This window comes from Nerophis lumbriciformis, linkage group LG04 (assembly GCF_033978685.3).
Source record: "Nerophis lumbriciformis linkage group LG04, RoL_Nlum_v2.1, whole genome shotgun sequence".
Lineage (NCBI taxonomy): Eukaryota > Metazoa > Chordata > Actinopteri > Syngnathiformes > Syngnathidae > Nerophis > Nerophis lumbriciformis.
This window is the reverse complement of record NC_084551.2, coordinates 51,577,147-51,589,696: the sequence shown is the minus strand read 5'-3', so window position 1 is coordinate 51,589,696 and position 12,550 is coordinate 51,577,147. Positions and strand designations below refer to the sequence as shown.

At 39.4% G+C, this 12,550-nt stretch overlaps 1 protein-coding gene across 1 annotated transcript; it reads left to right on the top strand.

The window, feature by feature from the left end:
* Nucleotides 1-230: 230 nt before the first annotated feature.
* hapln2 (hyaluronan and proteoglycan link protein 2) lies at nt 231-9,867 on the top strand. Its single transcript, XM_061958814.1, has 5 exons — nt 231-366; nt 1,918-2,274; nt 2,355-2,471; nt 9,082-9,267; nt 9,331-9,867. Exons 1-5 carry the CDS (start codon nt 231-233, stop codon nt 9,624-9,626), a joined length of 1,092 nt encoding a protein of 363 aa, XP_061814798.1. The 3' UTR covers nt 9,627-9,867.
* The last annotated feature ends 2,683 nt before the right edge of the window (nt 9,868-12,550 follow it).

Here is a 12,550-nt window from a genome sequence, read left to right as displayed (position 1 = left end):
GTCATGAACATCAGAAGACAACAATGGTGGGTCATGTGACCAGCGTGAGGAGAGAGAGAGAGAGGGAGAGAGGGCGAGACAGAGGCTGATTGACACATGAACGTTGAGGACGCCAACATGGAGGAAACATCAGCACACCAGTGAGGAAGTGGTGGAGCTTCTTCAACATGTGACGCAGACAAGGTGTGTGCAGGTAAGTCTACATGTGCCTAGGATCCAGGTAAGTCCACATGCTCCCCGCCTCCAATCCAGGAGAAACTCATGTTTGTGCACCCGAAGGAGCTGCCGGTCATCGCTACGTCGCCATGAGGCGCGCCCTGGTTCTTCTCATCACCTGCCTCACCTGGACCTCGGCTCTGCTCGCAGGTACCTTCGCCACAACGTGGATGAGCTTTGGGGACATACCTTTATTCACGCATATTATTACCAGACGCATAAAATGATGATCTGGCCTTAAGGTTGGCGCCTGTCGATAAAAAAATATATATATGTACATATATATGTATATATATATATATATATATATATATACAGTATATATATATATATATATATATATATATACAGTATATATATATATATATATATATATATATATATACACAGTATATATATATATATATATATATATATATATATATATATATATATATATACACAGTATACTGTATATATATATAAATATATATACAGTATATATATATACATACATATATATATATATATATATATATATACAGTATATATATATATATACAGTATATATACATACATATATATACATATATATATATATATATATATATATATATATATATATACACATATACACACACAGTATATATATATACAGTATATATACATACATATATATATATATATATATATATATACATATACACACACAGTATATATATATATATACACACACAGTATATATATATATACAGTATACTGTATATATATATACAGTATATATACATACATATATATATATATATATATATATATATATATATATACATATATATATATATATATATACATATATATATATATATACACATACATACATACATACATACATATATATATATATATATATATATATATATATATATGTATATACATAGACTTATATATACATACATATTTATATAAGTATTGTAACAAATAATACATTGCGAAAATCGATTTGAATCGAGAACTGATTCTGAATCGAATCGTCACCCAAGGAATCGGAATCGGTTCACCTACAAAATAAAATTCAAAATCATAAGTATGTATGATTCCTGATGATATCATATCAGATCAATATTGGTAACGGCCAGTCCGCAAGGCTCCAATATTGGTATCAGAAGTGAAAGGTGTCATGATCTAGTATTGATTCTAAAACAGCTAACCGCTAATGTCTCTTCTTGCTAGCTTTAGCAAACAGATTTTTAGAGGTCTTTAGCTAAAAACACAAAAATAAAGTACCGTATTTTCCGCACTATAAGGCGCACCTAAAAACCTCCAATTTTCTCAAAAGCTGACAGTGCGTCTTATAATCCGGTGCGCCTTATATATGGACCAATTTTGAGCCACAACAGGTCTCGCAACTACGGGATGCATAACGTAACCCCAGCCTCTACTGTAGCGTCTATTCTATGCGCCTTATAATGCGGTGCGCCTTATATATGAACAAAGTTTTAAAATAGGCCATTCATTGAAGGTGCGCCTTATAATCCGGTGCGCCTTATAGTGCGAAAATACGGTATGTCGATATAATCTGCTGAAGAACTTCTCTGTGACATTCCGACATGAAGGAAACGCGCTAGCTACGTGCTACTGATTAGCATTAGCGATTTTACATGGCGACTTCAACACCCTCCAAATTGGCGTTATAGGCCCCGCTAACGTATTCGGTTCTCTCAGCCCCCACCGAGCTGAAGTACCTCCTGGAGCCGCCCGTTTACGCCGAGGTCGTCGGCCGGCGCGGCGAAGACGCCACCCTGCCGTGCGTCCTAAAAAGCAAACCGGCCCACTACAAAGTCAAATGGACCAAGCTGGAGCCGGGCGCCATCGGGCCCGAGAACATCGTGATGATTTCCGACGCGCACGCCTTCAAGCGACACGGCCAGCTGGGGCCGCGGGCGTCCCTGCGGCGAGCCCACAGCATGGACGCATCCCTGAGGCTCGCCGATCTGCGGCTAGAAGATGGCGGCACGTACCGCTGCGAGCTCATCGACGACATCGAGGACGAGAGCGTGGCGGTCACTCTGAGGATAGACGGTACGGGGGGAAAGGATTGATGGTACGGGGGGTAAAGAGGGCATGGCTGGCGTGCACGCTGACGAATGTTTTCCTTTCAGGTGTGGTTTTCCCCTATCAGAGCCAAAATGGCCGCTACAAGCTGACCTTCAGCGAGGCCAAGACGGCGTGCGAGGAGCAGGACGGCGTGTTAGCCTCTCACGACCAATTGTACAGAGGTACAGACAACCACAACATATCTCACCAGGCATGATGATGCTGTGTGTGTACTCTTTAAAGAAAGTCTGTAGATTTTACGGTACAATTCTGGCCACTTAGCTGACAGTTCTTTACCGTAAAAACAAGTACTGCTAAAAAAAACGGTGGTACCGTTTTCCCATTTACAGTAAGGCACTGTAAAAACAAAGACTGTAGATTTTACGGTACAATTCTGGCGGCTGAACGGATAGTTTTGTATCTGTTAAAAAAAAAAAAAGGTAACATTTTTTTAGATTTTACGTTTAAAAAAATTGGTCAGTTGCTACAAAATTTACTGTAAAAATAATAGAAAAAAAGTTCAGAGATTTTACGGTATAAAAAATTGGAAGCTCAATGTCAAGAATTGTATCGTAAAAATAACAATGGTACCGTTTTCGTAATTACAGTAATGCACTGTAAAAACAAAGACCGTTTTTCCGTTTTCAGTTATGCATCATCAAAACAATCGTAAATTTTACTGTAAAAAGATTGATCAGTTGCTAGAATTTCACTGTAAAAAAAAAAAGAAGTTTTTCAATTTATCGTACTTTACTGTGGAAATAACGTTCGGAGATTTTACCGTACAAAACAATTAAACCGCAATAACAACGGTGGTACCGTTTTCCCATTTACAGTAATGCACTGTAAAAACAAAGACAGTAGATTTTACGGTCAAATTCTGGTGGCTGAACTGACAATTTTTTATCCTTAAAAAAAAGGTTATGTTTTTTTACATTTTACATTTAAAAAATTGGTCAGTTGCTAAAAAATTTCCAGCAAAAATAACAGTAGTACTGTTTTTCAACTTAATGTAATTTACTGTAAAAAAAATTACGCTCGGAGATTTTACGGCATAAAAAATTGGCAGCTCAATGTCCAGAATTTTATCGTAAAAATACCAATGGTACCGTTTTCGTAATTACAGGAATGCACTGTAAAAACAAAGACCGTAGATTTTACGGTAAAATTCTGGCGACTTAACTGTCAGTTCTTTACCGTAAAAACAAGTACCATTTTTTCCGTCTACAGTTATGCATCATCAAAACAATCGCATATTTTACTGTAAAAAAATTGCTCAGTTGCTAGAATTTCACCGCAAAAATAACGTTTTTCAACTTATCGTACTTTACTGTGAAAATAACGTTTGAGATATTACCATACAAAAAAATTAAACCGCTAAAAAAACGGTGGTACCATTTTCCCATTTACAGTAATGCACTGTAAAAACAAAGACTGTAGATTTTACGTTAAAATTCTGGCGGCTGAACTGACAGTTTTTTATCTGTAAAAAAAAAAAAAGGTAAAGTTTTTTTTAGATTTCACGTTTAAAAAAAAATTGGTCAGTTGCTACAAAATTTACTGTAAAAACAAGAGTAGTACCGTTTTTCAATTTAATGTAATTTACTGTATAAAAATAATGTATTTTACGGTATAGAAAATTGGCAGCTCAATAGCCAGGATTTTATCGAGAAAATAACAATGGTACCGTTTTCCCATTTACAGTAATGCACTGTAAAAAAGATTTTACAGTAAAATTCTGGCGACTTAGCTGTCAGTTCTTTACCGTAAAAACAAGCACCGTTTTTCCGTTTACAGTTATGCATCATAAAAACAATCACAGATTTTACTGTAAAAAGATTGCTCAGTTGATAGAATTTCACCGTAAAAATAGCGGTTTTCAACTTATCGTACTTTACTGTGAAAATAACGTTTGAGATTTTACTGTACAAAAAAATAAAACCGCTAAAAAAACGGTGGTACCATTTTCCCATTTACAGTAATGCACTGTAAAAACAAAGACTGTAGATTTTACGGTAAAATTCTGGCGGCTTAGCTGGCAGTTTTTTTATCCGTAAAAAAAAAGGGGGGAAAGTTTCTTTAGATTATACGTAAAAAATAATTGGTCAGTTGCTACAAAATTTACTGTAAAAATAAGAGTAGTACAGTTTTTCAACTTAATGCAATATACTGTAAAAAATAACGTTCTGAGATTTTACGGTATAAGAAATCGGCAGCTCAATGACCAGAATTTTATCGTAAAAATAACAATGGTAACACTTTCCCATTTGCAGTAAGGCACTGTAAATACAAAGACTATAGATTTTACGGTAAAATTCTGGCGGCTGAGCTGATAGTTCTTTACCGTAAAAACAAGTACCGTTTTTCCGTTTACAATTAAGCATCATAAAAACAATCGTAGATTGTACTGTAAAAAAATTGATCAGTTGCTTGAATTTCACTGTAAAAAAACATTTTTCAATTTATCGTACTTACTGTGAAAATAACATTTGGAGATTTTACCGTACAAAAAAATTAAAACGCTAAAAAAACGGGGGTGCCGTTTTCCCATTTACAGTAATGCACTGTAAAAACAAAGACCGTAGATTTTACGGTAAAATTCTGGCGTCTGAGCTGACAGTTTTTTATCCTTAAAAAAAAGGTAAAGTTTTTTTAGATTTTACGTTGAAAAAAAATTGGTCAGTTTCTACAAAATTCACTGTAAAAATAACAGTAGTACCGTTTTTCAACCTAATGTAATTTACTGTAAAAAAAAAAAAAAAAAAAAAAGTTCTGAGATTTTACGGTATAAAAAATTGGCAGCTCAATGTCCAGAATTGTATCGTAAAAATAACAATGGTACCGTTTTCGTAATTACAGTAATGCACTGTAAAAACAAAGACTGTAGATTTTACGGTAAAATTCTGGCGACTAAGCTGTCAGTTCTTTACCGTAAAAACAAGTACCGTTTTCCGTTTATAGTTATGCATCATAAAAACAATCGTAGATTTTACTGTAAAAATGTTTATCATTTGCTAGAATTTCACGGTAAAAAAAACTTTTTCAATTCATCGTACTTTACTGTGAAAATAACATTCGGAGATTTTACCGTACAAAAAAATGTAACCGCTAAAAAAACGATAGTACCTTTTTCCCATTTACAGTAATGCACTGTGAAAACAAAGACTGTAGATTTTATGGTAAAATTATGGCGGCTGAGCTTAAAAAAAAAAAGTAAGGTTTTTTTAGATTTTACATTGAAAAAAATTGGTCAGTTTCTACAAAATTTACTGTAAAAATAACAGTAGTACCGTTTTCCAACCTAATATAATTTACTGTAAAAAATAACAAAAATAAAAGAAATGGCAGCTCAGCGGCCCAAATTTTATCGTAAAAATAATAGTGGTACCGTTTTTCAATTTACGGTAACGCACTGTAAAAACAAACATCGTAGATTTTACGTAAAAATTCTGGCGACTGAGCCGCCTTTATTTACCATTAAAAACATGTACCGTTTTTCTATTTACAGATATGCATTGTAAAAACAATCAAAGATTTTACTGTTCTCAAAGGAGGGCTGTTTCTCCCTGAGGTGCAGGTAGACATCTGAGTCTAAACCTGAAGAGTTTGCCTGTCAATGCTGTGCCATGCTTAGTGGTAGTTTTGTTTCCCCAATATATGAATCAGTGCATTCATCATCACACTGGATAGCATACACCAGATTGTTTTTGTGGTTTCCGGTCTTTAGTGTCTATCTGTGTTGGCCCTGCGATGAGGTGGCGACTTGTCCAGGGTGTACCCCGCCTTCCGCCCGATTGTAGCTGAGATAGGCTCCAGCGCCCCCCGCGACCCCAAAGGGAATAAGCGGTAGAAAATGAATGGATGGATGGAGGATGCACCAGTCTCTGCCTCAGGGTGTTGCCTGGTTTGAAGTGTACTGGGATGTTGTGTTGGTTAAAATTATTCTGACTTTCTCAGATAGACCTGATAATATGGAATGACAACATTTTTGCGTCTGTCACCTTTTTCCTCCTCATCCACTCTGTTCTTGTTATTTCTGGAACTGGATGCACTTTTCACAAACGACCAGCTGGGGTTTCCGTAGGTTTAAAGGGTTTCCCTCAAATGCCTATGCTCTTTCTCTTTGGCCTGTGGGTTGATAGGAACATTATCAGCTCTGTGTTGTAGGGTTCTGATAAAGCCCAGTTTGTGTTCCAGTGGGTGGTGTGAGTCAAAAAGTAGGTATTGGTCGGTATGTGTGGGTTTTCGGTAAACCCCGACATGGAGGCCCCTGTTTCTTCCAATATGGACATCACAGTCCAAAAGAAGGCAACTTACTCTCTTTGACATCCTCACGTGTGAACTTTATGTTTTTGTCCACTGAGTTCATGTGCTCGATGAAGGCTTGCACTTCTTGGTTTCTGATTTTTCACCTATGTATAATCCACATAGCTGTACCAAGGACTTGTGTAATGAGGAATGAGGAACAGCCCTACTTTGAGAACAAAACTGTACAGATTCTGGACAGGGAGGACAGATGGTACGAAAGAGGGGTGAGGGAAGACATCTACGCATACTTGCCAACCTTGAGACCTCCGATTTCGGGAGGTGGGGGTGAGGGGCGTGGTCGGGGGTGGGGCGGGGGGCGTGGTTAAGATATATATATATAAGAAATACTTGACTTTCAGTGAATTCTAGCTATATATATATATATATATATATATATATATATATATATATATATATATATATATATATATATATATATATATAGATAAATAAAAGAAATACTTGAATTTCAGTGTTCATTTATTTACACATATACACACACATAACACTCATCTACTCATTGTTGAGTTAAGGGTTGAATTGTCCATCCTTGTTCTATTCTCTGTCACTATTTCAAAACACACACATTATACAAATATACATTATAAAATCAATAAGAAAACGGGAGCTCTAATTTGGGAGTCTGAATTAGGATCAGAAGTTCCTATATAAACATTGCGCACTCACGTCGCTTTTTTGTATTGATTACTGCAGCTGTGCACTGGATTCATTCACAAATACAAACTGCAACTCACAAACACTTTAGAGTTAGGCTCCACCATCAGAATGTGTACTTAAACTTATAAAGATCACATGGATATTATTCAGTGAGTTGATTCACCAAAACTAACCTGTTATACAGGAGGAAAAAGCACACAGGATGTTTCAATTGGTCACAGACTGGTCGCGCTCATCAGAATGACAAGACACTTCCGGTCTGCAGGTGATAGCATTCAATTGGGAAGAAACGCCCTACTGCCCCCTACTGACCAATGTGAATACTGATAAATCTGTAATGACAGCTCCAAAAACGAATTCAAACCACAAAATAAAATAAATAAATCAACACAAAAATGTGACACATTATGGGAGGGTCACATATGCATGTACAGTAGATGGCAGTATTGTCCTGTTTAAAAGTGTCACAACATGGCTGTTTACGGCAGACGAACTGCTTTACGGTAGACGAAAACTTGACTGCTGTTGTTGTGTGCTGTTACCGCGCTGGGAGGACGTTAATGAAACTGCCTAACAATAAACCCACATAAGAAACCAAGAACTCGCCCTCGATCATTAGCTGTTTATATGGTGGGAAAGCGGACGTGTGAACAGGCTGTCAACACGTCACTCAGGTCCGCATGGAGCTGGAGGGGGCGTGGCCTCCAGCTCCGCCTGAATTTCGGGAGATTTTCGGGAGAAAATGTGTCCCCGGAGGTTTTCGGGAGAGGCGCTGAATTTCGGGAGTCTCCCGGAAAATCCGGGAGGGTTGGCAAGTATGCATCTACGGCAAGGTTGAAAAACCATCCCTGAACAGAGGAGGTGGTCTGCGACACCACATACGACACCATCCTTTCAACCACTCCTAAAAGACTCTACAATTTAGTCTCCAACAAATAACAGAAGTTAAAAACACACAGAAGGTGACCAGAATGCCATTACTTACGTGGGAGATTCCGACTATTTTGGGCTGGTAGTAGTCGATCCACAGCGATCGTTCTGCCACATATACCTCAATGCTAACGAGAGGAAATTACACTTCAACAACTGTCGTTGGCTTTGACAGTTAGGATTGCTAGTTTGCATCAAAACAGTTCTCACTACGATAGGGCAAAACCATCCGTGCCCAGGCACACCCTCTTGGTTTTTGGAGTATAAATATTTGGGGTTTTGGCACCAGTCGCTGGACTAGATCTGACCAATCTAAGTCTATGAACACGAACTGATGAAGCCTACTCGGATCTAAGTCAAAGACTAGATCTGACCAATCTAAGTCTATGACCACGAACTGATGAAGCCTACACGGATCTAAGTCTAAGACTAGATCTGACCAATCTAAGTCTATGACCACGGACTGATGAAGCCTACTCGGATCTAAATCAAAGACTAGATCTGACCAATCTAAGTCTATGAGGATGAACTGATGAAGCCTACTCGAATCTTCGTCTTCCAAGACAAACCAAACAGTCCAGTTACGATCGACTGAACGCCCTGAGATGACAACGACCTGGATGGATGACAACCTTCATAGACACCACAAATATTACGGTAAAATTTGGGCGATATAGCTGGCAGTTTTTTACGATCACATGTAGTTTTTTTTACAGTAAACATAAAAGTGGAGCTCAAGTAGTTCTAAGAGTTTAAGAAAGAGAGACTGTAATTGGTCCATGTTGGAGAGCCAACACATGAAACGTGAACATGATTCATTAAAACTGTCACTTGTGTTCTCACAAGAAAATGTCTCCTCCATGTCGTCTCCTGCAGCCTGGACCGAGGGTCTGGACTGGTGCAACGCGGGCTGGTTGCAGGATGGACAGGTCCAGTACCCCATCATCACGCCTCGGCCTGCCTGCGGAGGAGCAGAACCGGGTCCCGGCATTCGCAATTACGGACTTAAAGACAAGCAGCGGGATCGTTTCGACGCCTTTTGCTTCACCTCGCTGACCACCGGTGAGTGTCGGCGCTTGGGAAGGTCCCGACAAGCCAGAGTCTGAAGTCGCGTTCCTCCGGCAGGGTCCGTCTTCCACGTGGCGGGCTCCTTCTCCTTTGAGCAGGCCCAGCAAACGTGCACACGCCACGCAGCTGACCTGGCCTTGGTGGGCCAGCTCTACTCCGCCTGGCGCTTCCACGACTACCACCGCTGTGACGGCGGCTGGCTGAGAGACGGCAGCGTGCGCTTCCCCGTTGCCAAACCCAGGGGGCGCTGTGGGGGCCTTGCCGACCCGGGGGTGCGCTCCTTCGGGTTCCCGCCCAAGTCCTCGCATCTCTATGGCGCTTACTGCTACCAGGAAGTCCTCAGATCACAGTAGTCACCAAAAACACCTTCCATTCAACTATCCATCATCCGTCCATCCATCCATCCTTCCAATCATTCATCAATTCCATCTATCCATCCAACATCTATCATCCATCCATCTATCCAACCAACCATTTATCTATTTATCATCAATCCCTCCATCATTCATCCATCCTTCCAACCATCCATCAATTCCATCCATCATTCATCCATCCATCCAACATCCATCTATCCATCATCCATCCAACATCTATCATCCATCCATCTATCCAACCAACCATTTATCTATTTATCATCAATCCTTCCATCATTCATCCAGCCTTCCAACCATCCATCAATTCCATCTATCATCCATCATTCATTCATCCATCCAACATCCATCTATCCATCATCCATCCATACATCTATCATCCATCCATCTATCCAACCAACCATTTATCTATTTATAATCATCCTTCCATCATTCATCCATCATTCCATACTTCCAACCATCCATCTATTCCATCTATCCATCCATCATTCATCCATTCATCCAACATCCATCTATCCATCATCCATCCAACATCTATCATCCATCCATCTATCCAACCAACCATTTATCATCAATCCTTCCATCATTCATCCATCCTTCCAACCATCCATCAATTCCATCTATCCATCCATCCATCCAACATCCATACATACATCATCCATACATACATCTATCATCCATCCATCTATCCAACCAACCATTTATCTATTTATCATCAACCTTCCATCATCCATCCATCCTTCCATACTTCCTAACCATCCATCTATTCCATCTATCCATCCATCATTCATCCATCCATCCAACATCCATCTATACATCCGAATCTTCCATCACTTCCATCTATCATCCATCCATCTATCCAACCAATTATCTATCATCCATCCTTCCATGATTCATCTATACTTCCAACCATCCGTCAATTCCATCTATCCATCCATCATTTATACATCCATCCAACCACCCATCAATTCCGTCTATCCATCCAACATCTATCATCCATCCATACATCCAACCATTCATCAATTCCATCTATCATTCATCCATCCAACCTCCCATCATTCCTCTATCCATCCAACTATCCATTGTTTCAGCCATCCATCTATCTATCCATTTGTCTATCCCCTCCCTCATCCATCCTTCCACCCATTACTCCGTCCATCCAACATCCATCCTTTCGTACATCTATCTAGCTATCCATCCATCCCTCGTCCATCCATCCAACCCTCCATCCATCCATCCTTCCATACTTCCAATCATCCATCAATTCCATCTATCCATCACCCATCCAACATCTATCACCCATCCATCTATCCAACCAACCATTTATCATCAATCCTTCCATCATTCATCCATCCTTCAATTCCATCTATCCATCCATCATTCATCCATCCATCCAACATCCATCTATCCATCATCCATCCAACATCTATCATCCATCCATACATCCAACCATTCATCAATTCCATCCATCATTCATCCATCCAACCTCCCATCATTCCTCTATCCATCCAACTATCCATTGTTTCAGCCATCCATCTATCTATCCATTTGTCTATCCCCTCCCTCATCCATCCTTCCACCCATTACTCCTTCCATCCAACATCCATCCTTTCGTACATCTATCTAGCTATCCATCTATCCCTTGTCCATCCATCCAACCCTCCATCCATCCATCCTTCCATACTTCCAATCATCCATCAATTCCATCTATCCATCATCCATCCAACATCTATCACCCATCCATCTATCCAACCAACCATTTATCTATTTATCATTAATCCTTCCATCATTCATCCATCCTTCAATTCCATCTATCCATCCATCATTCATCCATCCATCCAACATCCATCTATCCATCATCCATCCAACATCTATCATCCATCCATCTATCCAACCAACCATTTATCTATTTATCATCAATCCTTCCATCATTCATCCATCCTTCCAACCATCCATCAATTCCATCTATCCATCCTTCCAACATCCATCTATCCATCATTCATCCATACATCTATCATCCATCCATCCAACCATTTATCATCCATCCTTCCATCATTCATCCATCCTTTTATACTTCCAACCATCCATCTATTCATCCATCCATCCAACATCCATCTATCCATCCATACATCCGAATCTTCCATCACTTCCATCTATCATCCATCCATCTATCCAACCAATTATCTATCAATCATCCATCCTTCCATGATTCATCCATACTTCCAACCATTCGTCAATTCCATCTATCCATCCATCATTTATACATCCATCAAACCACCCATCAATTTCGTCTATCCATCATCCATCCAACATCTATCATTCATCCATACATCCAACCATTCATCAATTCCATCTATCATTCATCCATCCAACCTCCCATCATTCCTCTATCCGTCCAATTATCCATTGTTTCATCCATCCATCTATCCATTTGTCTATCCCCTCCCTCATCCATCCTTCCACACATTACTCCATCCATCCAACATCCACCCTTTCGTACACCTATCTCGCTATCCATCCATCCCTCGTCCATCTATCCAACCCTCCATCCATCCATCCTTCCATACTACCAATCATCCATCAATTCCATCTGTCATCCATCCATCTATCCAGCCAACCATCTATCTATGTATCATCCATCCTTCCATCAATCATCCATCCTTCCATAAATCCATCAATTCCATCCATCCATCCATCAATTCCATATGTCCATCATCCATCCATACACCCGAATCTTCCATCAATTCCATCCATCATCCATCCATTTATCCAACCAATTATCTATCTATCGTCCATCCTTCCATGATTCATCCATACTTCCAACCATCCGTCAATTCCATCTATCCATCCATCATTTAAACATCCATCCAACCACCCATCAATTCCATCTATCCATCATCCATCCA